General features: G+C 51.3%; 1 protein-coding gene across 1 annotated transcript in view; it reads right to left on the bottom strand.

The window, feature by feature from the left end:
• Positions 1-637: 637 nt before the first annotated feature.
• CPXM2 (carboxypeptidase X, M14 family member 2) overlaps positions 638-26,930 on the bottom strand; it is a gene marked incomplete at both ends in the record, with an annotated part of 76,744 nt that continues 50,451 nt past the window's right edge. The window contains 8 exons of the mRNA XM_084245622.1: positions 638-891; positions 7,116-7,215; positions 9,309-9,448; positions 11,900-12,197; positions 17,098-17,277; positions 18,397-18,593; positions 19,863-19,986; positions 23,587-23,675. Of these exons, the coding sequence (XP_084101748.1) occupies positions 638-891; positions 7,116-7,215; positions 9,309-9,448; positions 11,900-12,197; positions 17,098-17,277; positions 18,397-18,593; positions 19,863-19,986; positions 23,587-23,675 (1,382 nt within the window). The remainder of the gene's footprint in view (positions 892-7,115; positions 7,216-9,308; positions 9,449-11,899; positions 12,198-17,097; positions 17,278-18,396; positions 18,594-19,862; positions 19,987-23,586; positions 23,676-26,930) is intronic.

The following is a 26,930-nucleotide window of genomic DNA, read 5'->3' as shown; positions in this document are numbered from 1 at the left end:
CGGTTCTCTCCGGACCCAGGACACACACGCAATGAGGCCCATGCCCGCTGTTCAGCCATCACTCTTGAGTGATTTCAAGCTTCCTCCCCTCTTTCGAACACATTCTGTTGTTGAAAGGGAAACTAAGTGGACTCAGAAGGCTGGCTGATGCTCACTGATCTATTGTCTATTCAGAGTGTGAGTTTATTTCCAGCAGTTGGAATGTCCCAGAGGAAGAAAGCCTGGATTCTCTTAGAAAGAAAGCCCAGAGCCACTCAGATGATGGCATTTGGGGCGGCAGAGCCCGGGGGTGCCCGAGAAGGCAGGCCAGCAAACTGCAGACGCGGGGGAATCCCTGCTGTCACACACAGGGAGGCGCCAGCCCCCTTCCCGAGCTGGTCCCAAACGGGCACTCTGGGAGTCTCAGGCTGCCCTGCTGGACTCGCTCACTCCGACTGCCTTTCTCTGCTCCTCCGATCAGGTTACGTGGACACAAGGGAACCAAGAAAAGGAAAAACATCCCAAGCCCGTGGCCCTCCCCCGGGACCGTGCAAGGCAGACATTCGTCCAGGCCTTCTGGAATTACAAGGAAACAACAGGGACGGAGCCCTCCGTGGAGCGGGGGTCGGGGGGCTCACTGCAGGGGTCCAGGAGGAGGTCACCCGCGCTGTCGTCGCTTGCGCCCCCGCAGCTTCAGCCGCCGGGCCGGCAGGCTGACCGGCTGCCTCCCGAACCTCTCCATGATCTCTCTGATCCGTGCCAGGTTGGTTTTGCTGAGGGTGAAGTCGCAGCGCGTGGCCCCCATGTCATAGCCGACCATGCAGTTCTTGGTGGATGAAGTGAAACCCTCGGCCTGGGCCGTGACCACGTACTCGCCGGGGTTGAGGAGGCGCCAGTAGTCCCCGTCGCTGGCTGGGAACAGAAAGCGGGGGAGTTCAGAGCGGGCCTTTTCTAAGTCGGGTACCAGCAGGCCTGTTATTCCAAGACCAGCCTCCTGCCCAGAGAGGGGATCGGAGGCAGGCAGGGTGGAACCGGAGACCCCGCAGAGGCAGGGTCTTAATGCATTTTGGAAGCTGAGATGTTTTCTTCTTTGGAAGCAGCCCGATGGTTTGAGCAGGAAGAGGGCTGGGGTAGAGCTCCCTGCCGGGTTAATAAACAGGAGCCGAGATGGAGACAGATCACTAACACCCCCTCGCTGTGACAATAGGAGCCATTCATCACGAACTTGAACTTGCAAGTGGTGGGCCTCACCACAGAATGCATCTTGAAAAGCCACCGGTGGCTGGCTGCTGGCTTCCCTACGCGCAGCTGCCAATCTAGAAGAGTCACAGTTAAAAGGGCCAGGGGTCTGCACTTCTGCAGAGAGAAGGGGAGGGCCGCACAGGCCATGGGCCAAGGGACCTGGGCGAGGCCCTGGGGCCTGCACCTCATTCCACAGCCCTCATGCTGGCAGGGGCCAGGGCCAGGAGAAACTTGGAGCTGCGGGGGTGACATATGGGGGTGCTGCAAGACAGGGTCCTCACCACCCGTTACACCACTGACCTGTCACCCGCATGGGACCCAAGCCCATCCTTAGCTCTAGGCTATGTCCTTGTCACAAAGAGAGGGGCTGTTGGCTCAAGACACCCCTCCCCAGAGCCTGCAACCTGGTGGAAACACTTAGACCCCGGACGTTGAAGAGGTTGCAAGATAGAAAAGGAGGGGCCAGCACCTCCCTGAGAACATGGACTGGAAGGATGAGGCTGAACCCCTGGATGCTCCGAGCCAGCCTCTGGTGTAGGTGGTGAGGGTATTTCCTTTTTGACAAGGACAATTTGATGTCCAGGTGCTGTAGGAGCCACGCTACGGGCCACCAGCCTGCGCCCACTGGGGTTCTCCCTCAGCACCAGCCCTGCCCAGTGGAAAGCGTCGATGCCAGGTAAAGGAAAGCCAAGGCAGGATTTGCTGAAGTGCTAGGGGGCTGCAGGCTGACTTGTCTAAATGAGGTTAAACGCCTAGATTCCTCTCAGACCCTAAAGCACACACACACGAAAACTTCTCTAAACTTTACTCTAAGACTTGTTTTGCAGCCAGCACAGCAAGGAGGCCTGTCAGCCAATGACAACCTGAGCATCCACGGAAGCTTGAGCTGAGTCCCAGGCCGGCTGGGGTCAGGAGGCGCGAAGGCAGAGGATGGGCCACCCGGAGGTGAGCAGCCACCCACAGAAACCCAAACTCCAGGTCTCTGAAAAAAGTCTCCTCAGAGTACGTCTCCCTGTGTGAACTGCCCGTTCCTGGCCAGTGAGCTTCCGCCAGGTTCGTATTTCTTTGCCCCAACCTGCTCCTTTGCCAATGAATTTAACTCCTTAATTCTCAATCCCAGGCCCCAAAATCTGTATCACCTCCTCCCCTTTCCTAACTGGAGAGGGGACTGGAGCTCAGCTCTGCTCTCCTTGCCAGCTGACTCACAATAAAGCTTCCTTCTTTTCTCAGAAACCTGGCATCTCGGGATGGGGCCACACGTGTGTCGGGCAGTGAGCTCACTGCTCGGTGACATAAATAAGTCCCGGGTCTTCTCAGGGATGGAGGAAAAGAAACCTGTGTGTGTGACTAGGGACCTCCCCATAGGCAGAGAGAGCACTAGGAGGCATCAAGTTCCCATCCCACTCATTAATCATCTGAGATGCCCCACACAACACAGCCAGTCCCGAGGGCTCAAGATGCTGTCAGAATGAGCTCTATGGGCGTGGCTTGCCACACAGTCGTGCAGGTAACCAGGGCTCCAGGTGAGCGCGCCAGGGACACTCAGCTCAGCCAGGTGGCCCCTGCTATCTCAGCGCCATGTCGGAGCGTGTCTGCCATTCGTGAAGATGCAAGGGTTTCAATGAAATGTCATCTCAAGGCTTCAGAATTCAAGCTCTACATCAAGCACAAGTGTCTCGCCCTCAGAAGGCATCAGTCTCACGGCACAATTCATCTTTTGAGATGTCTGGCTGGTCTCCCACAAATCCCCCAACGAATCTGAAGGGCCACTTCCTTCAACCAGCCCACGTGCCCTGAGGGAGGGCTGCCTTCTCCCCCTGCCTCTCCTGTCTCGGCTGGTATTAGGATCCTAAGGGCCTGATCTCACTCCTCAGCACTTCACAGAGTTTCATAAAGCATGATCTCAAGGAACGCCAATTCCGCTGAGTAGGATGGAGAGACAGGCCCAAAGAGGAAACTGAATGTCTTATTAACACGAGGAGTTGATCAGGTGCAGTCTCCATGGCTGGCGCTTTCTCCTCACCAACACCTAAGTGGGTTAGTTCCTCAGCTTGTGTGCTGGGTCAACTCTCTCCTCCTCTGAAAACTGAGAACTAAGGTTCTGTGCAAATGTCTAGTGGTGGTTGTTTTTATATATAACGAAATCTACTCTTCATAATTTAAAGTAATTGATTCTATTCCTAAGCCCCTGCTGGATATGTCCTCCAAGAAAATGCAGATGCGATTTACTCACTTTGAGGAAACACAGACGGGCAGGTGGAGGTGGCATCCTGCCAGCCGGAGACGCACCCCTTTCTGACAGGCACTGAGCACTTGGGACAAACTCAAACTCAGGCCACTCCCTGCTGGCCCAGTATTCTCCAGCCACACAGGACTTCCTTTGTTTCCTTAATTCTTGACTCTGAGCCTTTGTAATGACTGTTCCCTCTGATGGAAGGTTGTTCCCTTCTTTAGTAAAGGCCAGCTTGTACTCATCTCTGCCCAAGGACGGGAGCTTCTTGACTTTTCCAATTTCTGTCTTTCTTGCCTCTCATCACTTCCTGCAATGAAGTTGTTCACTTCCCTTTATAATTCCCTGGAGCCTTCTCTACTAGAATGTAGGCTTTTCAGGGGCATCATGTGCCCAGTATCTGCAGTCTGCCACACAGGAGGAGCTCAGCAAGATGGAGAAATAAATGTGTAGAACGACTGGAGCTCTGTTGAGGTTCGCAGATCAAGCCAGGGGCGTCGGAAGCTGCCCGCCAGCAGGGTACCTTCTCCCCAGAAGTTCACTGCTGGGCTTTCCCCACATCTGTCCCCAAGGCTCTGATTATCTCTGCTTCACCTCTGACCCTCTAGAAATTTCAGAATGCCCCACTTCCTGAAGCTCAGGAGACAGCGTGTTGGGCTGATGTCCCCTGAGCTGCCAGGCGTGGCATCAGAGCTGAGATGTCCAGGGGAGGACAGCATGACGGGCATCACTCGGCTTCTGTAGACAGAAGGGACAGCCAGTGTCCATCTGTTAGCAGGTCTAGGAGAGTGTCCACCAAACAAGGCCAGTCCCGTGGCCTTGTGGAGCAGGTGTTCACACCTATTCACATGCACTGAGAAAGCATTCTTACCAGCTTCCTCCTGTGTCATTCTGTTTAATAACCCTGTTGATTTTGCACAAAATCCCTCCTAAAATCAATCTTGTCAGATCACAGAAGCCTCAGACAGAAAACAAGACAGATTCAGGGCTTGTGTGGAGCCCTGAGAGACGCCGAAGCCAGTGCGCTCCGGAGCCCCGCATGGAGTTCAGAATCCATCCATCACCAGTCGCACCAGGAAATTATTTATAGGGGATGGAAAGGTGGCGAGAGAGCCGCTTCCCATTAGCTCATCAAAACTGTCTCCTTGATGACAGCGCTTGAAATTCAGAGCTCATTAGGCAAAGTACTCGCTGCTGGTTTGTGGGGCCCCGGGGGCCTTTTTACCTCCCACTCCATTTAAAACCCTCCTGTTTGCTCACACTGCATACTAGGCACTAGTAGTCCAAGGAATGTTCCAGACTCTTCCACAGGAACTCATTAGCAGTGCTTAAAAAACCAGCCCTGTGCGGACTCAGATCAAATGGCCTTTTCCTTCATAGTGGCCGTCAGCTCCCCACAGGTATCCAGACCACCCGTGCGAAAGCCCACATTTGTTTAATTAATAAATGAACAAATGAATCAATGGGTTCCTGTGAGAGGCCACTAGGTACCACATGCCATACAGTGTGCTACGCGCCGTGAGATCTTGGGGTTGACGGCTGCGATCCTCAAGGACAGGTGTTTGAGGTCCTCGGGGCAAAGAGGGCAGGGATGCTCAGAAGATGCTGTTGAATGAAGAAACAGAGAGAATGTGCCTCACAGCATCACACAGCACTTCAGATGTGCGGCCCCCATTTGAACAATAAATGGCCTCTGTACCTGACAACAGGTAGACCAAGCTCACAGGTAGACCAGGTCTGAGCCTCAGCCACTCCCCGTCTGCATGTCACGGAGTCTCTGTTTCCTCACAGGTGAAATGGAATGACTTGGGCGGATTCAGTTTGCAGAGAAGACCCCCCCTCCCTGCTCCGGGAGAGAAGGGAGGCATTTAAAGTCTCAGCCGGTGGCTGAAATCCCAGCTCAGCCACTCACTCTCTCCGCACGCCGGGAAACGCATGCAGTGTTCATTCGTTCATCAAACTCATTCATCTATTGGGCAAATATTTACCGAGCACCTCCTGAGGGCCAGGCAATGTGCTTGTATCATCTGGCGGATGGAACAGCCCAGGGGCCTGGCACCAGGGGCCGGGGTGGGGGTGGAGCAGGCGGAAACAAACAAGTACAGTAAATACCAGCTTCTCCTGTGGGGTGCTAGAAGGCACCCTGGGGGAGAAGGCCCTGGCAGGCCAGGCCAGGAGGGAGCCAGGAGGAGGCAGTGAGGTAGATTCTGCCTGTTTGCTGACAGAGAGTGGCTGTGGGGCGAGGGAGAAGCAGCAGGAGTGAGCCTGTTCCTCATCCGCACCCCTGTCATGATCCAGGCTGTCAATCCATGTGCAGGGAGGAACTGGGAGCACAGGAGGCAGGTGAACACGACCCAGCTTGCCTGGAACTGTCCTGGTTTTGAATCTGAAAGTCACACATCGGTTCTAGCAACGAGAAGTTCTGTCCCCAGCGCAGAGCAAGGGCCTCCAGGTACACACAGGCGGCCCTTGAACGTCTGCTGAGTCAGCATCAACTCTGGTTTCTCCGTTGTCCGAGGGCTGAATAGCTCTTCCTTTGGGCAACATGGCTTCCTTTCTCTTGCAATAAGTCTGTTCCTTGTGCCTGGGTGGGGTCTGGGAAAGGCTGAGTAAGGGCCCCCCAAAGGGTTCCCGTCTACCAGACCCCACAGATTATGACCTTATTTGGAAAAAAATTTCTTTGCAGATATAATTCAGGATCTTGATACACAATCACCCTGGATTTCCTGGGAGAGTCAAAATCCACAGACAAGCGTCTTTGTGAGAGACAAGAGGAGGAAACAAAGGCAGAGGCAGAGACTAGAGGGCTCTCACCCCGCAGCCCAGGGTGTCCGCGGCCACCTGGGGCCGGAAGAGTCGGAGAAGGAGCAGGCTCCGGGGGCACAGGCTCTGCCGGCTGTGAGGTCTCCGGTTCCAGCCTTCATGACTGGGAGGATGACTTTGATTTTTGAGCCACCAGTCTACGGTGATTCGTCGTGGCGCTGAAACAAACACAGGGCCCGCAGCCCGCCCGCCCGTCTGCGCAGCTGACGCCAAGAGAAGGGTTCCGCGGCGCCAGGGTGCAGCGACACACTCCCCAGTGTGAAAACCCTCAGGTGTGCTCGCAACACCCCTCTGGACGCACCGGAGTCTTGCAGACGATCGGACTTAAACACGCAGCTGGCCCGCTCCCACCACACCTGCCTTGGCATCAGGCTGCAAACACCACCCACCAAAGTCAAGGGCACCGTGTCTTCATGTCCACCCAACACACCGAGGGACAGGACCGGGCACGGCAGGAGGCTTGGACTGGCTGGCACATTACCTTTGACCAGCAAAGAACAGACAGTCTCAAAATTAAAAAAACAAAACCACAGAACCCGATAGAACAGGCAGCCTGGATGCAGGTGGGGGAGCAACCCGGAGCGCGGGGAGAGACACCGGAACCCAAGCTCACGCCTTTCAACCTTGGTCAAACTCTGTTTTTTGCCCGAATGAGGCACAGAGAGAAGCCGGAAAGCACAGGCAGCAAGACTTGATTTTCAGGGTCCACATGGAAAGTTGGAAGGAGGAGACGCTAGTCAGCTTTGAGTAAGTTGATGTTCACATCGTGATTTTTAACCCATGTATTTTGAGAAAATTGAATGTTTTCAGCGAGAGACAGTTTATGCACATTTGCAGCTACCTGTTCGGACGTCGTGGTTGATGCCTTCCACGGAGATCACGGCGTTCGGGATCCCTTTCCCATGTAAATCCCTCACCAGGCCTTTGATGCCACGGTGGACCTGCCGGGCAGAAAGGATGAGAAAAAGGGTCAAATCACCAAGGGGCTGGGCCCGACCACACAGTGAGGCTGCGGACCCCCGAGCCTCCCCTCCCTCAACAGCTGGCCGGCTCCATGTGGGCTTGGGTGTACGCATCTGCGTTCCTTCCGGGTCCATGTACCAAAAGTTTTCCACTGAAGGTAAAATAGTCCATAGATTTTAAAAGATATTAGGACCTGAGATGGTTCATAAAAAGCACACCCAGTAAAAGTGGCATTTAAGTCTTCATGAGGCACATTTGTTTTCACTTCCTGGACTAGAGAGATTTGATGACTTAGGGAGAGGAAAGGAAAGAGTTGAAGACACGCCTATAAACTACAGCTCACCAGGTCCTTCCACTGTTACCTGTGTGATAGGACAAGAAATTCTCAGTTTCCCCATCTGCAGAATGATGCGACAACCCAAGGTGACAAGGTTTCATCTCTAGGGACCTTCACTGTAGGTATCACTAGGCCTGGGCATCTTATCTGGAGGAGGCTCTTCGGCTAAATTGGGGTCATCACTTTTAAATGACAAGGACCTTACTCTTCTCATTTATGAAATGACAGAGCCATCCCTCAGAAAATTCCAGAGCGGGGCCCTCCCTGGTGGCACAAGGGGTTAAGCACCGCATTATGAAGCAGTCCCCAGCCTCTGCAGCATGAGTTCGATCCCCGGCCGGCCAGGGAGCAACTCACATGGCACAGCAGACCTCTCCTGTCTCGCCCGCTGCTCCCCTCAGCAGTGTTTTCAGTCAGTCTGTCTATTCTGTTCCCCCGCTCTATCTCTGGTGAATCCTCTCATCCCCCGCATATCTGGCCTGTGCCCCAGCACTTGTTTGCATAAATAAATAAATCTTAAAAAAAAAAAAAAAAGAAAGAAAATTCCAGAGTGGGGACAGAGTGAGCTCATGGCAAACAGGTTCACACCCTCCTGTGCCAGGGGAGTGCACCCAGGGACCCTCCCAGGGCTGACTCCGATGCTAGATCCGGGTGCCAGCCTTTGCCACTTGTGTTGCCTGATCACCTGTGTCACCTGTGGGGAGAGGCAGGTGCTGCAAAGCCAGCAGCCCAAACCACTGGCTGATGCTTCTTCTGACTTACCTCGGAAGAAGAGGCACCTCGAGGGCCTCAGCTCTCACTCCTACTGGGTGGGAATCCCAGCAGAGTCACCACATGGAATGTCACTGTTTGCTCTTGCTCATTCATTGGCTTTTCAGTTAGTCTGTTCTTCATGGGGCAGGGATGCTGTTCTGTCAGGTCTAGCACTGGCCTAGCATCAGTTTACTAAATAGGGGTGTCCTCGCTAGCAGGAGGAGAGGAACGGGAGCAAGGTTCTCGTGGATCCAGCAGATGCAATGGGGCTTCCTCAACAATTGTGAGCAGAACCTCGCTGGCACGGGTCAGAACCGTACCCCAGTACCGCCCACCCACTGCATGCACAGCCTAAGGGTGCCCCCAGCCTGCGGGGTGTTCCAGACTGAATTGTACCTGCACCACATCCACAGTGAAGTCCTTACCCATAAGCTTGCAATGCACCTGCATCTGAGGATGAGCTTTCAAAAGGGGCGGTGCAGCTAAGACAAGTGCATCAGTGCAGACCCTAGTCTACCTGACTGGTGTCCTTAGAAGAGGAAATCTGGACACACAGACACTGGGCGGATGTGCACAGAGGAAAGACAGGGTGGGGCGCTGAGAGAGGGGCCATAGAGCCACAGAGAGCGGCCTTGGATTGAAACCCACTGCTGCCCTCCCAAGCCTGAACTTCTAGCTCCAGAACTGTGACTTCTGCTGCTGCACCCCACCTGTGCATTTTGGTATGTGACCCGAGCCAACCAAAACAAGACCTACATCACGCACCCACAGAACAACATCTGAGAACCCCCAAAGTAGCCTCACGCTCCATGAAAAAGTGGGAACAAACCCCATTGAGCTACAACTCACTTCTGGGGTCTAAGCAAGTGAAAAGAGACAACGGGTCATTCCAGAGCTGTTTGGGTGTCTACTGCTCTGCTCTCACGCTTTGTCGTCCAGATGCCCCTCTTCTCTTGCACCCCATCACCGTCTCACACCCACCTGCTCCAAGAACACAATTAAGGATTCCCGATTATTCTCCCACTCCTCGGGCAGCTCGCTTTCATGTGGATATTTATCACAGCCCACGTAGATGGACAGCTCGAAGCAGTTTGTGTGCAGGTAACTGAAGTCGTTGAGACCTGCCAAGCCAGACAAGATGTTAACTGAATAAGGTTCAGAGTGGCCGGGGAGACGGCAAGAAGGTTTGAGAACGTGCTTCGGGAGAATTCCTTTGAGCCCACGATTTTGCACTGTGTCTTCAAAGCACTACAAGTACTAGGAGAATTAACAAAATGATGAGAAATCAGACAGGTGGAGAATCTTGGGCCATGTTTTTTGGGGTGACTTCAGCACTTCGTTGAATGTGGTGAGGCTGAGACACTTGGTTCAGGAGCAGATCCTGAAGGCAAGGAAGCCTCACCCAGATCAGTCCTGGCTGTGGCAGGAGACAGGAGACGTCCTTTGTGTTCAGTCTTGGTCTGGAATCCTGCCCTTTCACAGCCTGGGGATGGACACCAGCTCCGTGTGCTGGTGCCTCCCCCAGATCTGCCTTCGTTAAGGTTAAGGGGGATGGCGCGCAGACCTCTCCTGCCGCCCGCTGCTCCCCTCAGCAGTGTGCTTCGGTCCTTCTGCCTGCTCTGCTCCTCGCTCTGGCTCTGGTGAATTCTCTCACCCTCCCACGCGCTTCTGACTGTACCCAGTGCTTGCATAAATAAATAAATAAACCTTTAAAAAAAAAGGTTAAGGGGGAGAGGACGCAGGAGGGCAGCCCAGAACAAAGGGGGGCTAACAGCACACTGGAGTGCAAACGCACACGGTGCAAACGATGTGCATTCTGACTGCCCCCTGCTCTCATCTGCGCCCCCATTACTAACACCTTCAGTGCACTTCAAACAAGTGAGCAAGAATCGCACAAAAAGATGGAGAGGAGGTGGAGGGGGAGGGAAGGAAATTAGAATTTGCATCTCATTAATCTACAAAGAAATGAATCTGCAGACTTGATCACACGCCAGGAGGAAGAATGATTTAAAAGGCTCAAGCACCACATAGAAAATAGTTGCTAGATTAAAAAAAAAAGAAACACCACCACACGGGGTGCAGCAGCCGACTTACGGAAGCGGGGCGGCTGACCAGGTGACTCCCGCTGTGGCACCTCCAATTCAGCCACAGCAGCCATAAAACAAAAATTCTTTCACATAAAAATTGTACATTTTTAGGGTTAAAATTGAAAAGCAAGGAAGCTTTGTAGCCATTAGGGAATTTTCTCCATAGAGAGTAGAGGGATCTGCATTTTATTTTGTACGAAGGGAGAGCAGGATGGAGACAAAGAAGAGCCTCTGCTTGGCGTGGAACCAAGAAAAAAGTGGAAATCTTCCTGAGCACGTTTTAAAATGATCACAGAACAATGTGTCAGCGTCTTTTTGATTGTGTTTAGCCCCGGGGTGGGAATATACCTGCAAAGTATCTGAAAGCTGCCTTTCTGGTGAGGTTAATTAGTTGGGTGATAAAAGCACAAAAGGCTTCAGTGGTTGGGGGAGGGCACTGATCTTACATCTGCTCCCAGCAGGCAGACAGAGCATACACCTGTCAGCCACTGCAGTCCCTGAGGGATCCCTGTCATCACCGTCTTCCAAATGGAAATAATGGGGCTCAGAAGAGTCAAGTAACTTGCCCGGGGTGGCACAGCCTCTACATGATGGGCTGAACTTGAACACGGGATGGGATCTGCTTCAGATCCATCAGTGGTTTGATCAGCTCCCCCAAGAGGAAGAAAAGGAGCAATTGGCGTGATGCCTGGGGTCTTGCATCCCAGTACAGAGGGGACCTTGGGGACTGGGACAGGCTTCTCCCTCCTCATGTGGGAGGCCTGGGCCAGGTACACCCTGACAGAAGAAACAAAGTGCTCATCCTGACATTTGGACCAGAGGCCCCTCTGGCTGCTGTGAAGGAGCCCCACGCCTGTCCTGGAGGCTTACTGGTCCCCATGGACCTGGGAGCAACACAGCCTCTGTGACAGTCGAGTGTGGCCTGGTGTGACCTCCAGTGCACAGAGGCAGCTTGGAGTCAGCTCACACCGTTGTGGGTTCAACGCCAGCCCCTCTAGGGGTAACCATATGGCACGAGCCCCAGTGGGAACAGCTCTGGGTGAAGAGCCGTGGCCCCAGCTCCAGGGTCACCCCAGCACACTCCCAGCCCCTGGTCCAGCATCTCCCCTATGTCTACGGTTACCCCACTGACCCTACAAATTCCCAAACCTCAGTGGCCAAGTGCAGGCCGGGGGCGGGAAGGTGTCAAACAGACCCCAGCTCCGCCCCGCTAGCGCTCAGGCAGATGCCTCCTAGATGACAAGTCCCAGCCATCTCGTGAAAATGGGGGGTGAGCCAGACCCCTTCAAAGACGGCTGTGAGATAAAGGGGCGTCTGTGTAGAGTGCTTGGCCAAGGGCTGACTGGTCACCACTGCCCCAAGTGGCTCCTTACCAACAGTGCTGATAGGAGGGAAAAGGGGAGATGCTGCGAGGCCCCCGGGTCCCCAGCCCACCAGCCCATGTGTCCCGGGCCCGGCATGACCGCAGGGCCACCGGAGACTTACTTCCGGCCACCGTGTGCCAGGAAGCCCCGTTGACCGTCCCGTCCTCCTTCTGGAAGTCCTCGGTGTGGCACACCCGCCTCCGGGCGTCGGTCAGGAGGCGGTGCGTGGAGGCATAGGAGTAGGCGAGCCAGCGGAACACGTGGTCGTCGGGCGTGGGGCTGGGCTCCTGCGTCTTCCAGGCCGAGCGCACCATGTCGTAGGGGTAGGCCACCACCAGCTCGCCCCCCTGCAGGTTGCCGCCCAGCACGAAGGGGATCTTCTCCATCCAGGCGATGACGGCCCGGGTCTCCGCCGCCACCTGCGACCGTCAGAACAGACGCGCTTGGGGGACGGGGGGACGGGACTGACAGGGAAACGCTTTTTCCTCCCTGCTCCCCAGACAGGGAGGTCGTTGAAGCAGCCGTGATGTGATGGGACAATCTTAGCAGGATTTAGACTTTCAAAGGCTGTCCTGGAAGACCGGGACTTTGCAGGAATATTCCAGTTAGGGCTCCCCGAGGGAGTGACAGAATCAGCGCCAGCATTTTGCAGCTCCCAGGGACTAAGGGGTCAGCTCGCCCACCGGCAGCTCCCAAGAGCATGAAGGGACATAACCCAACAGAATGTGTCTCCGTGGGAGAGCTCACACTGCAAACAGAGCCACCCTGGACCTTATGAGCCCCTTGGGAAGGACTGGCCACCTTGTCCGTAAAGAAGCAGGCCGTCATTTTTCAGGCTTGGAGGACCTGAGGGCCTCTGTCACCAGGGCTCAGCTGTAGCTGCGCAGCGCCACAGACAAGGTGCACGTTTTATTGGACGTGGCCAATAAAACACCATTTACTAAAGCAAGATCACGGCAGGACATGGTCACCGGCTACGCCTGCTGACTAGTCTGTCCAGCCTGAGTCTCACTGGCGATTTGCAGGAAGCACAGAGAAAATACCTCACGGGACATCACAGGACTAGCAGCCCCCGGACAGGGGACGACGCTGTAAGGTAACCTGGTTGTTTATAACCTGGTTGTTACAAGATAAACAACAGCCAAACGGCAAGGAAAACAGAGAGAAGATGGCCGAGAAGAAACCTATTGTCTAAAGGATACTTAAAAGACATGAACTAATCAAAATGACTGAACTAGATCTAGATCTAAACCAACAGAGGGCCTCCCTGGTGGCACAAGGGGTTAAGATGCAACCCATGAAGCTGTCCACAGCCTCTGCAGCACAAGTTCCATCCCTGGCCAGGGAGAAACCCACATGGCACAGCAGACCTCACCTGACTCCCCGCTGCTCCCCTCAGCAGTGGATTTCTTCAGTCTGCCTGTTCTGTTCCCCACTCTGTCTCTGGTGAATCCTCTCACCCCCACACCTCTGAACTGTGCCCCAGCTCTTGTGTGCATAAAATAAAATAAATCTTTAAAAATAAATAAATAAACCAACAGACAGAAATATTGAGATTGACAACAGGGCACAGGAAACCGGAGTTTTCAAAATTAGGAAATGATGTTGCTAGGATAATGGTGATATTTTCAGTTATAAAAGAGTCCAACCTTTTAGAGCTACCTATTGAAATATTTGCCGGGGAAATGATCGGTACCTGAGGTCTGTTTCCAAAATCTAGGGGAGGAGGAGAAGGTGGAAGCAGGGGGAGGCGGAACATGAATTGATGTCTTGAAGCTGAAATGGGCCCCTGGGGCCCTTCATAATTTTCTCTGTAATTTTGGATGTTGGACATTTTTAATGATAAAAAAGCTAAGAAAAGAAAGAACCTGGCCATGGTAGAAGGTAAAATGGAAGGTCTGATAGGGTCAGATACTGATCAATGAATGAAATATTTATCAGAAATGACTAATCCCGAGGAAGCTCCAGGAGAAACTGATGATGGGGTTGGGGGGAATCAACACTGAAAATGGTTTCATTCATGAAATTTTGTTTTTCTTCATAAATATCCCAGGGACCCTGAATTGGACTCCGCACAGAGCTGCGTTCATTAACACCTCATCCTGACCGGTCCCTTTTCCACCCTCTTCTTTTCTAGACGTGGATCTAATAAACACCGGTGAGCCCCTCCACCCAAGCACCGGGTCTCAGCGACAACCTCTGCACACATCTGTGACCCCCCCCACCCCATGCCCCTCCCATTAGGTCCTCAGCAACAGGTTCTCCTTCCCCTCTGACCCTTTGCGTGGACGAAACAGCGACTATTTGGTTTTACTTGTTTTTGATCTTAAAAAAGAAGGCAGGCAACTGTACGGACTGCTGTCTTCCGCGATGTTTTTTTGTTTTTTGTTTTCCATTTTATGTTCTGAAGATTCGCCCAGGTTGTTGCATAAAGCTATAGTTCAGTCTCTGAAGCTCTCAGCATTTAATTAATCTCAATCTGTGATGATGGGCAGAGAGATAATTGCTTTTTTTTCCCCCTATAATGAACAGTGTTCCTTAACTCGCTGGCGCTGTCTTCTGGCACACGTGGGCTGAAGTTTATGTTGCTTAGATCACCAGAAGCGGAACTGCAGTCATAGAATAAGAAAATATTCCACTTGACAAGCCAGTCACATTATATCCAGAGTCACCGAGCTCGTTCACACCCTCACCCCCTGTAAAGGCACCCCCCTGTCTGTTGTCCCCTTCGACACTCGGGGATGTCACCCTTCCGGATTGTGCCATCCACAGGTATGCACTGTTCTCTACCCGCCATGCCCGGGTACCGGTGCGGCCGGCCATCTTCTGATGTTCATTTGCCACGGGTTTCTTCCTCCACGAATTGCCTCTTCATACCTTTTACCCATTTCTACTGAGTTGTTGTATTTTTCTTGCTATTCTTTACATATTTTCAAAATTCTCCTTTTCAATTAGATAATTGACAAATAAACTTCTCTCAGTTTTTAGCTTTTCTCATTATAGTTTAAAAAAATCTCTTGATGAAAAGGGTTTCTTATTTTAATGTAGAAAATATTCATCTTTTATTTTATGATTAATGCCCTCAAAGCACTCATTTATCGTATGTATCACTAACAGATTTTATTGTGTTTGGAGCTTTGATCAAATGCCTCTTTCTGTAGATTAATCACTTCATATTTTCCCTTTGTTTTCTATCATTTTATTTATTTCTGTTCATACTTTCTAATTTCCATCTTTCCACATTTTGGGGGATTTCTTCTGTTACTCTTGGTCTAGCTTTTCAAGTTAGTTAATTTTCAGGCTTGCTTCTTCGGCAATATACTCACCTAAAGTATAAATTTATTGAAAGCACTATTTTTTATTTTGGCAGTACTCCACAACTTTGATATGCATTGTTTTCATTATCATTCCATTTTAACTTGTTTTAGTTGTCAGTGTGATTTTTTTTCTTTGACCCTTTATCTGAAAGTTTATCTAGTTTTCTAAATACAAGGTGATGTTTCACTTATCTTATTTCTGTGTTTTTCGAGACCACAGACCACAGTCTGCCTGATTCCTAATTTCTGAAATTTGTTGAGATTTCCTCCACAACCCCAAATATCATTAATAAATGCTCCAGGAATTATTGAGAAGAATATGTGTTATCTTACAGTTGGTTGTAGATTTTTGTAGAAATCTGTGTCAAGCCTTTTGATTGTTAGTCAAACCTTTGTCTTTCATGACTGCTTACCTATCTACCCCATCCAGAACTGAGAAAAGTATTGGTGATAATAAGGAAATTTTGTGAAATTTCTTCTACTACCTGCTCTTTGTGAAATGAGACCTAGAAATTGGGGGGAAATTTTTTTTTCCTTTCCGAAGAATCACCATGGGACTTAAAGTAAACACAAGATACCTTCCTGTACTTCTAAAGAACAACACACCCAGGAAACTAAATTTCAGTCCTAACGCAAAGACTAAAAGCCAAGGACTTCAATCACTGTATTGCAGTAATTACTTAGCTTTTACAATTTCAGGGCTAAGAAAGCCAGACACCATTTCCCAAAATTTGGTACAAGGATTCCCAGATGATAACATCATTTGAATCTGGACTTTGCCAGATGTCATTAGGATGTTAGCGTGGGAAAAATGGTGTGTTCCATAAGATGGAATCAGGAAATAGGAAAAGGACTCAGAAGACCACAGGCCCTGAATTCTGGACCCCCACCAGCCACCGTGGGCATCCGAACCCAGCCACATGGTATTGTCACCATCTGTTTCCATCCCTTGACTGGTAGCTTCTTAAGAGCCTGAAGAAACCGCCCTGTGAATCATAAATGAGGCAGCCATGTTGGCCTCCTCTAGTGGGTTGACATCGTATTTTGACTAAATCCTAGTCAATGAGATTTAAGCAGAGTATATGTAGGAAGTCTAGGAATGGCTCTTAAAGGAAGTTTAATTATCTGAGAGGACTTTTTTTAACCCCCTCTCTCCTCTTCCGTCACAGATTTGACAGCTGGGGCACCGGCCACCATTTTGGACTGTGGCATTGAGGATCAAAGTTGCATGCAAAATGGCAGAGACAGAAATACAGATGATTTTTTGGTTCCTGATGATAACGGGGCTTCTATTAGGATTAGGCCAGCCCTGTGCATCTGCCTCTAGGGTCCTTTTGTGTAAAAACGAAAATAAATTTTACTTTGTTAAGCCACTGCTATTTTGCTTTTTCTCACTACAGCTGAATCAAAGCCTAGCGTACATGGTAATCAAGCTGTCTTCAAGGACACATAAGATCACAGATGAGGGATAAAGCAGCAGATTACTAATGGGCAAGGAAGGGGGGAAATATATGGAAAATTTTGTAAAAATGATTTCTTTTACTACATACTCTTTGTGAAGTAAGACTTAGAAATTTGAGAGAAATATTTCTCATCCACTCATATTTTAAAAGTATCACATGCACTACAACCATGGGGATTTAAAATAAACATAACATCTCAAGCAATCTGTGAGGGCTAAGGACAATTTCACAGCAGTGTAACTGCCAGTGATGAGGGTGGTAATGACAGGGACAGACACAATTCAGAGGAAGGTCTGTTTGGTTTAGAAGCACTGTGTAATTGCGAAAAAATATAATTAAATGATTTTTCTTCTATGAAGCATCTCCTCAAATATCAATTTTAAAGGTAGTTATTATCTAGCACACATCCTTACTTTTGGAGAAAACATGAAAGAAAAAATGGTTTTGTCTTGGTCTTAAATGTCAAATCCTCTGGAAATACCAGCGGGTGCCAACTTTGACCTGCCGCTGCTTTCTGGGTTATGGGCATTTCCACTCACCGTGGCGTTTTCAGACAGAAACCACTCCGGGATTGAGATGTAGTGGTTGGGGACTCTCCTTGGGGTGCGCTGTCGGTCCTCCGCCTCCCAGAGCAGCGTGTTTAAGTCTGGAAAGTTGTTGTTGATGTCGATCCCGTCGTGAGTCCAGCGCCCCAGGGACCAGCCTCCCAGCTCCGAGCCCTAGGAGACGACTCAGAGCATGAGGCGCCCCAGCTTCCAGATAATGCTGACTCTCTCACCTGCCCCTAGCCCCAACCCCATCTCCAGCTCCAGCTCCATTTCCACCTGGGGCGTGTCTCTGAGCCTGGACACTTTCTCACCCAAAGGTGGCATCCCAAAGAGACACTGAAACACCTACTGTCAGTATCTGCTGGGTGACGGGTAATGCAGACAAATCACTTCAAAGAAGGGGGCCAGAGAACTGAGCAGTGCTCAGAGAGAACCGGGTCCCTTCCGGACCCTCTCGCCTCCTCTGAGCCCTTGCACCCTGGTTGGCTAAACCACTAAGTCTTCATGAATCTAAAAGCCTGTCATTATAAAGTCAACGCATTCTCTCTGCCCTGCCCAGGGTTCTGGCTCACTTGTTAGCATTGCAGATCCCTACCCAACTGTTGGCACCGCAAACACAACTACAACTGTGTATCGTAGAGCTTGCATTTGATAGATACTATCGTTTTAAGTACAGTTTTCCATTTTGTTCCCAGGACTGTGATAGATAATTATGGATACACAATGCCACACGCTCCTTACAACTTTATACTACATTATACTTTATAACACGATACTAACTACACAACCGTTGGCATAGGCCCATGCTGTCCATGACCATAACCTATTCAAATTCTGTATCACACTTAGAGCATGAAATATAAACAATATCCCAAACAACAAAGCGACTCTCCTTGGAGGACAGATTACAGCTCAAAATCAAGGCCAGCACGCACCTTGCCGAAGGGCTCAGTTCCCGGCGGAGGCTGTTTTATTATTATTATTATTATTATATACTCTGTTCTATTATTATCACTGTATTGATGGCTGTATTAAACACAAGCCATAGCAGTTGCTTTTCTCTAGGGGAAGCAATGGTTTTTCTTGAAAGAATCTCCCATTCTATGTCACCAGTGCACACACCGTTGTAGTGTTATCACTGTATCGTGTCTCCGTCTGCTGGCCTGGCCACCTCTCAGCGCTCCCAAATTCTCAACCCTGCTTGTGTCCGTCATAAACCTGTGGGCTGCTTGCCTCAGCAGAGCCCCCCCGGGGTCCTAGCCGTGCCCCAGCCTGCAGAGCGGGCCTTACCCCTTCATGGGCCTTCTCGTAGCCGTCGGGGTTGAGCGAGGGGAGGATGTGGATCCGGGTCTCCTCCACCAGGCGGACGATGCGTGCATTTCCCGCTAGGTACTCCTGGCACAGAAACTGCACCAGCAGCAGCAGCAGCTCCCGGCCCAGCACCTCGTTGCCATGGGCGCCTGCGATGTAGTGGAACTCCGGCTCCCCTGGCAGAGAGGGGAGAACAGGCTCAGGGTGGATGCTTTGTGCAAAATGGCCCGATCTCACGGTGTGGGGAAGACACTCTCTGAGTCACATCGACTGACCACTTTAGCCCTCTCTGTTCTTTCAAATCCACCTGCCTGTTTGTCTTCCAAAATAAGGAAATAGGAAAATGCATAGAAAAAGACGAAACCAGTCTCAAGGTCATCATGTTCCTTCTCAGCAGCCAGAAGAGGGACAGTTAACACAGTGTTTAGAGTTTAAAATTTGCAAATTAAACACAAGCCATAGCAGTTGCTTTTCTCTAGGGGAGGCAATTATTTTTCTTAAAAGAATCTCCTGTTGTATTTTACAAAGATGAATCGATACAAGTAGAAAAGGGCCCAGCGGGATGCGTCGGCCGAGGAGGCAGCATCGGGAAGAGGCTGCTTTGAGGGGTTTCTCCTTCCAAGCTCAGCTTTTTCAGTCTTGGGGTTTGTATGGGGGGTTGTGCTTGTGCTAAGGAGCCCTTCTCCTTCATCACTGGCAAAGTGGCTGCTTTGGAGGAGATGTGACTGACTGCACCAGCAGATAAGGCAGAGAAGCCATAGAACCTACTGGACCAGCGACACAGGTCCATGGGTGTCTGAAAGCAAAATGGCTGAAAATAGGAAACTTTTGAAAAGAGCATTGACTTTTTTTTTTTGCCTGGAGAACTGGGGTACAGGCCAGAGGTTCAGGGGGTCAGAGCGTTCACCAGAGACAGAACTGGGGGCAGAACAGGTGGATCCACTGAAATACACTGCTGAGGGGAGCAGCGCAGAGCCAGGAGAGGCCTGCTGTGCCATGTGGGTAGCTCCCTGGCTGGGGATGGAACTCAGGCTGCAGCGGTGATAGTGCTGAGACTCAACTCCTAGGCCACCAGGGAGGCCCCCGTATTGACCTTTTTTTGTAAATAAGGAATTGCCTCTAACTCAAGCCATGAATGACCAGGGAGTTCAGAATTTTCTCCCTAAAAAAGACTCTTTGCCAACGGCCCAAGACCCTTCTTCTTTTGTTAGTGATCTGGGTCTCCGAGACAGAGAGCAGAATTTAATATGGGGCATTTGGACAAAAGGAGGGTATTTCCAGCTTCAAATAATTTTCTAGTTGAAATATCACAAGACCAAAGGTTCACAGAACCAGAATTTTCTGCATCTATGTGAGCATTGGTGTGGATAGCTCCTGCCCTGTTTGTGAGTGTTGTCACCGGGCGGCCACCTCCTGCCATCTGGGAAGCATAGAGACGGCCTCACCGACTTCGTGTTCCCCGGGGTGATCCGAGATCTCCACCGCGTACAGCTTCAGGCCCTGGTGGCTCTTGCCGATGTTGTAGATTCTGGTGACATTGGGGCACATTTCATTCACGACCTTCATCAACTGGAAAACAAGATGGATTCGGGGCTCCTAGCAAGGATGTCCCAGAGGGGCAAAGGTCCCCAAAAGACAGTCATGCCCTCCTCCCCCAAGGCCCCTGGCACCCCAGTCTCCCCAGGCACTGGCTCTCTCCCTTCTGCCTGGAACACTCTCCTGGGCCCTCTGCCCTGTCCTCCCAGCACCCCTCTGTGCGGCCATCACCTCCCTGGGTTATAGTCATCACCTCCGTCAACTGTGGGGTCACCTCCCTTGACTGTGACCGCCACCACCCTGCACCCTGGTGTCACCTTCCTTGGCTGGTGCCTCACCTCCTGCTTGTGCTTGTAGTGTCACCTTTGTGCTGAGGTTTCCGGTCTACCTTTGGGTGCTACATTGCAGATCCTTGAAGGGACACATCAAACTTTTATCTCTCTATCCCTGCCTAAATAAGTATTACTGCGTATCTTTTTTTTTTCTCATAATTTAACAAGCATCTACACGGTCAGACTGAGGAAAGAGGCACTGTTCCCCCTCCCCCTTGACAGCTGAGCTGGAGATCTTGACACCTGTGCTGGAGATCATGACCTTGACACTGGACAAAGACACAAACCACCTCCCCTTGACTTGACACTTCACCACGCACGCGGCCCCCAGTCGGAAGGCTCTTGGCAGTCAGTCGCCATGGCCACGTCTTTTGAGGCTGGCGCGGTATTTCACATCAGCCACGTTTCCCTCCCCTGCACCTCACTGTGTCTTTCCCACACATCAGAATGAGAACCCAGGCTTTTCCACACTCTCCTTTATGAAGGTTCTTTACAACCCGCCGTGCACCGTGGCCTGCTGGGATGCCAAGAAGGCAGTTTCTCCCTCCCTGGGGGCGCTCCAGGAAGGCAGCTGTGAGCATTTCCAGGAGCAAGTGCCCGTCTCCACGCAGCACACTCAGGCGAGAGGCTGCCACCGCTCCGCCCACAAAGGCCCAAGATGGTTTCTGAAGTTTGGGTCTTACTGATGAGTATCTGGGTCTTGTAAAGAGAAAGTCTAGAATTTTCTTCATGGCCTGAGCATGTAGTCACCAAAGAGTGATGCCATCTTTAAGGTGAAAACTGGCCTCTGGGGAGAGCTAGAAATCTTGGGGATCCCAGTGCACAGCGGCCTCCAGAGTCCCACCCTGCCCGCCGAGACCCCACACCCAGCACTGACCATGGCGGGTGCAGGTGAGGGAGGAAAGTGCTTCTACAGGCTTTTTGGGGCGATAGTGGGGAAAAGGTTTGAGAAACATCGTCACAGAAAACAGCTGGAATATGAGACTCTCGCCAGAACCGCTGCTTCGTCTCAAGACGGGAAGAAACCACCGGCCACTCTCAACACATCCTCAGCTCCGAGGCTTCTCTCCTCTGCTCACCACGCCGGGGCCTCAGGAGAAAGCGCCCCCTTTCCTGCTAACTCAGTGCCCCGCAATCAATCAGAAGGAAACGTCCAGAGATGGTAAAAACACACGCCCAGTGACACGCGGTGTGACTCCTTGCACAGCAGCAACTGCCGTACGGGAAGATTGCCAGGAAAGCACCGGTGCATGCGCTCCCTGGAACATTCTGCAGCGTCACAGTTGCCATTATGGAGGCAGCGTGGAAATGGGTCACGATCCAACAGGAGCTGGAAAAGGGGGGCCAAGGCCTGAGTTTGGGCCACAGTTGCGGGGGGCTCTGCTGGTACAGGGACCCCGACACGGCCAGGAGGTGTCAGCCCTTGGGCTTCTGGCTTGCGCATGATGTTGACGTGATATTATTTGTCCATCAAATTAAAAAAAACTTTAAAGGGTGGAGGGTTGGGGGAGAATAGAAAAAGCCTCTTCCACCATCTTTCCTCATTTGTCTGAGAGGCAGACGCTACATATGGTCACTGGAGGGAGGAGCGGGGGCTGATGTGGGAGGCATCCCCCGGGTGAGGAGTGGGCTTGCCCAGACCTGCTGGCCCGCTGCAGACCCTGGGAGGGAGCCAGCTGTCGCCCGCAGGGGACGCGGGGACCACTCCAAGGTTCCTCTGAGCTCTAAAGTTCCTCTAACAGCCAGCCAGGGACATGACCAGAGCCGCCAGGGGTTGGAAACACACTCCACCATCCACCCTGGGGGGAGAAACCCCAAAGTTGAGCTATTTAAAGAGATCTGGACTGTCTGTGTCATTGTTCCTTTTAAACGCATGTAGATGTATTGCTTTTGACATTAATTGCACTGACTGGGTTGATCCTTGTGTAGTTTCTGAGCCCCCAGGGATGTCCTGAGACGTCCAGGGAGCAGAGCTGGGCTGACTTGCAATGGCTCCGTGAAGGGGAGCAGAGGGCAGGCGTATAAATACCCGGCAATGCAGAGCAGCAGGATGAGTCACGCACCACGCGTCCCAACACATTATCCCGGCTTCTGAAGAGTAAGACAGCAAGACGATCTCTTTAGCACATCCCACCTCCAAGTCTGTGCTGACAGGTGTCTGGAAGCTGCGTGTGCAGATCTCAAGCTCCGTGACATGTAGACAAACTGGGTTTTCAGACTTCCTGCGACAGGCAACGACCCCTCTGTTCAGCTTAATCGCTGAGGCTTCCAGAGAGTCTCCTGCACTGGCACTTGGTGGCCGGCCCCTCCCCAGCACCAGGAGCCCGGTGCTGAGCCAGTTACCGTGGCCTTGGCCAAGCCTTGCTTTGTGAGGACAGCTCTCTGTTCTGCCTCTTCAAACCGATTCTTAGAAAGCAAATGGTTTCTCATTTGCAGCATCTCCTGTGCTTTCTAGCACCATCGGGGGTGCGGCAAACGCTGGACAACCGCTCAGCACAGGGCCTGCTCTTTAGCTTGTCCTAACCAGCCTTTGCCTCTGTCCCTCTGCACCCGTATGCAGTCAGAGGCTCAGAACCACTTGGCTTCTGTGATGAGTCTCAGGGAATCTCATTCCTTCTAACTAAGGTGCTCACGGTCCTCAGCTCGGAAGGTCTCAGCCAGTGGTTCTGAGCCTGGCTGGACGTTAGAATCACAAGGAAAGCTTTCACAAATGTGGCCCCCAGGCCCTTCTCCAAGATTCTTTTTTTAATTTTCCTGAGGAGGAGCTTGAGTACAGATATTTTTCCAGATTTCCCCTAGTGACCCTAATATGCAACCAAGATCGAGAATCAGAGAATGGGAACAAGTCTCTTGGTGACTCAGTTTCCCCATCAGTCAGATAAGGATGACAGCGGTCTCTGCCCCCCGCCCCAGGGGGCTAGGAGGACAGGCCAGGCTCACGTAGGTGAGTTGATAATGCAGGTACCCTCGCGTAGTTCCTACATGAAGACTCCCTACTCTCGTCACTCCACTGTTTCCCCAGGCCCTGCTCTTCAGCGCTGCAACTTCCCTAAACCAGTGCAGCTCGCAAGCACACCGTGACTCAGAAGAGCCTGCGTTCGAATTCTGCTTGACCACCTGCTTCGGTCTGGCCCCCTGAGGCACCAGAGACATTCTCCACTTTGAAACCACAAGCAAGCGGTGGGGCTACAGCCAACCCAGTCACTTAGCCCTGCACCCCAACATATCACCCTAACTTCTGAAAAACAAAACAAGCCATGGGAGCATCCACACATTGCTCCATGGTGGAGCTGGGCCTCACCTGGCGCATCTCCTTGTAGCTGTGGTGCTTGAAGTCCAGGTCGTCCGTGGTGGTCATTTCGTTCCGCCGGTGGTAGTAGTTATTGGGGTCTGGGGACAGAAACAAAGTTTTGAATTCACTCCCCGTCATTCTGGCTCTTATGGCCGCTCTGTCAGGTTCTGGAGTTGTGTGGGGAAACAGAGCAGCCGGAGGGCCACTAACATTCGTCTCCTCAAGGGTGACCTACAGCCGGGCTGCTGAAAGATGCAGCCGGACACCTACAGAATCAGAACCTGCGGTTTCGTAAAATGTCAGCTGGCTCCGTGGGCGCGGGAGTTTGAGAAGCTCCTCGTGAAATGTCCTACAGGGACCAGGGCTCCGAACATGCAGACACACACCTGCAGTAGCCGAACAGGCCACAGTCCAGCCTGCCCACCTGACCTCGTCAGGGCTCACCTGAAGACGGCTTCCCCAGAGGAACTGAGTGTGCAGTCAACTGAAAATCGCATCGACAAACTCCGAAAACAACCAGTTTCAATGGCTGCAAAAGGTTTGCCAGAAACACTATTTGAAACAAGTAACTGCCATAGAAAGACAGTGTGGAAAAGAAGTGCGTGTTGGTCCAGGAGAGAAAGTAGAAGCACCCCTGGCTTAGCCAAAAGCCCCCCAACCCCCTGATTGCTCCAGCACCTGCCCTTAGGGAGTGGGAGCTGACCCCACCCTCGGGCAAGCCACCTGCCTTTGGACTTACAGACCTGGAGGTTTCAAAGCAAAGGTAAATCATGTTTTCACATTCTTTTATGTGTAACATACCTCCAAGCTGGCTTCTAAGAGCTCCTTAACACCCTCAAGCCCCAAGGCCCTTAAATCCCCCTTGGTCTCAGAACACAAGTTATGCCTTCAAGCTTCTTTCAAAAGGTCGGAAAAAACCCTCAGAGCTCTAAGTACAAAAGAGCTTTGTTTGGTAACATTCTTTCTTCCCTCAGACTAATCAGTTTGCCTAACTGATTGCCAGACTAATCAGTTCTGGTACAAATTCCAGAACTGTCTCAAAGCCACAAGGAAGCACTGCTCAGGATGTTCAGTCTCCCAGATCTGGTCAAGCACTGCTCTTCCTGCTCACCTACCCTGAGTGGACAGTCGGAGAGAACCTCGCAGGAGCTCCAGACACAGCAGACTAGCCCCCCATCACTGTCACTTTCTTCCCAGGACAAATGAATCCCCTTCTCCTGCAGGAAATCTATTCCAGATGGTTCCAACAGAACTGTTTTGCCACTCGACCCAGGTCTGACCAATTAAAACACGTGTCCTCTTGGGCCTCCCTGGTGGCGCAAGGAGTTTAGCATCGCACTGTGAAGCAATCCACAGCCTCTATAGCATGAGTTCAATCCCCAGCCGGCCAGGGAGAAACCCATATGGCGAGGCAGACCTCTCCTGCCTCGCCCACTGCTCCCCTTAGCAGTGTATTTCGGTCAGTCTGCCTGTTCTGTTTCCCACTCTGTCTCTGGTGGATCATTTCACCCCCCACAGCTCTGGCCTGTACCCCAATTCTTCTATGTATAAATAAATCTTTAAAAAACAAAACAAAACACGTGCCCTTTGGCCACAGGCCCTGGCTCAGAGGTGGCCCCAGGACCCAAGCTGGGCCCACCACTCACGGGCCCTTTCCAGAACCAGGCCGTGGGCATTGTGGTATCATTTGCAAAAGGACAGTAGCTGAAAACCACCAACTCAAGCCCCATTATGAGCCTGACATCAGCTGGTGGTTGCCTTTACCTGAGTTTCTCATCAGCCAAAAAGTTCTCTTAAGAAACCTCTTCCACTTCTGATCTTAAGTCTAAAATCTCCATTTGAATTTGGGAAGAGAACACCCTTTGTTTTTAAAATTGTAACAACGATAAGAAACATTTTTGAATTTTAAAAATTTCTCATTGTCAAAATGCACTGCCTTAACCATCTTTGAGAGCACATTTCAGTAGCAGCCAGTACTTCGCATTGCTGTGTGACAGAGTTCTGGAACTTTTTCATCTTGCAAAACTGAAACTCCATAACCACAAAATAGCATTCCCCACTTCCTTTAAACTTTAAAAGAAGTTTAAACTTCTTTTAGTTTTGAGTTTTCAAAAACCTATTGATAACCATGGGATGGGGGTCAATCATTTTCTGGATCAAAAATATCTGGAAATGTTACTATTCACCAAATCTTATAAAAAATCCCCACCTTCTTCCATCTCCAGCTGCGAGACCACAGAAAGGTGGTAGAGGATGAAAAGGAAAATCAAAGAGAAGCAGAAGCAAAAGTCAGTGAACTTTTTACAAGCAGGAGTTCTGGGAAGAGCAGACCCTGGGGACATCTGGACACCCGGTGACCTTCAGTTTGGGCAACTGAATTAGCAGGGTTTTCTCTGCCTTTGGCTCATTAACTTGCACAAAAGAATTGCGTGGGCAGGAGCACAAGGGGAGGGTTGGTTGCTCCCCACAAGAACTGGGCGGCTCCCCTTAGCCTCAGTTGTGACCCCGCCAGGTGGCATATACGAAGGTCAGCTCCCCCCTGGGCAGACTGCTAAGGAACTTCTAGAAGAAAAATGGGCCCACATATTCGGGATGGAAAATAGAAGCATTCTGAGTCCATACTTGAAACCCACCCAGATTCCAGACAGTGACTCTGACTCTGGGTTTAAACTGCCTCTGGGCCTGTCTTCCACATACACACCAAGAATAACTTCCCAGGGAATATTTATTTCATGAAACTCACAGGCCGCACTTTGCCCTTTACCAAGAACAGATAAATTCCTGCCCGCAGAGAGAAACCGTGGACCGGCTCTTTAAGGCTATGCGGCCATGTGGCCAAGGCTATGCAGGGCCACATGGCACAAAGGGGCCTCCTGAGGCACCCCCCACATCTGTGCCTGCAGATGCGCTGTGCAGGGGAGACCCCGCAGCCCTGGACCATGCCAGGCTGGCCTGGGGTGGCGATTCCAGGACGAACCAGCCACAAAAGGAAGCTCGAACCCCAAATCAGGCTGGACGCCGACATTCTCTCTGGGTCTGTCTTGAAAACACACACCCCTTTCACATCAGTCACCCCCCTTTTCATAATCTAAGTTATGAGATAATCTTACGGTTTAACAATCCCATCATGTAAACAGCAATCACGGTCATGCACACCGACACAGACAGACACCACCTGTGAGGTTCCTATAGAATCAGAACTTGGACAACAACTGGACTTCCGTCCACGAGAGGCAGAGTGCAGACACAGACTGAGTCCTGGGATGCTGTCTACTTGAGACGCGAACAATGTTTTTCAGTCTAGGAGGACAGATGTACAACAGAGTCTGCCTGGTGTGAGGTAAGAAGGTAGG

This window comes from Talpa europaea (genome assembly GCF_964194135.1).
Source record: "Talpa europaea genome assembly, chromosome: 10".
Lineage (NCBI taxonomy): Eukaryota > Metazoa > Chordata > Mammalia > Eulipotyphla > Talpidae > Talpa > Talpa europaea.
The sequence above is the reverse complement of the archived record's forward strand: the minus strand, read 5'-3'. Positions and strand labels throughout refer to the sequence as shown.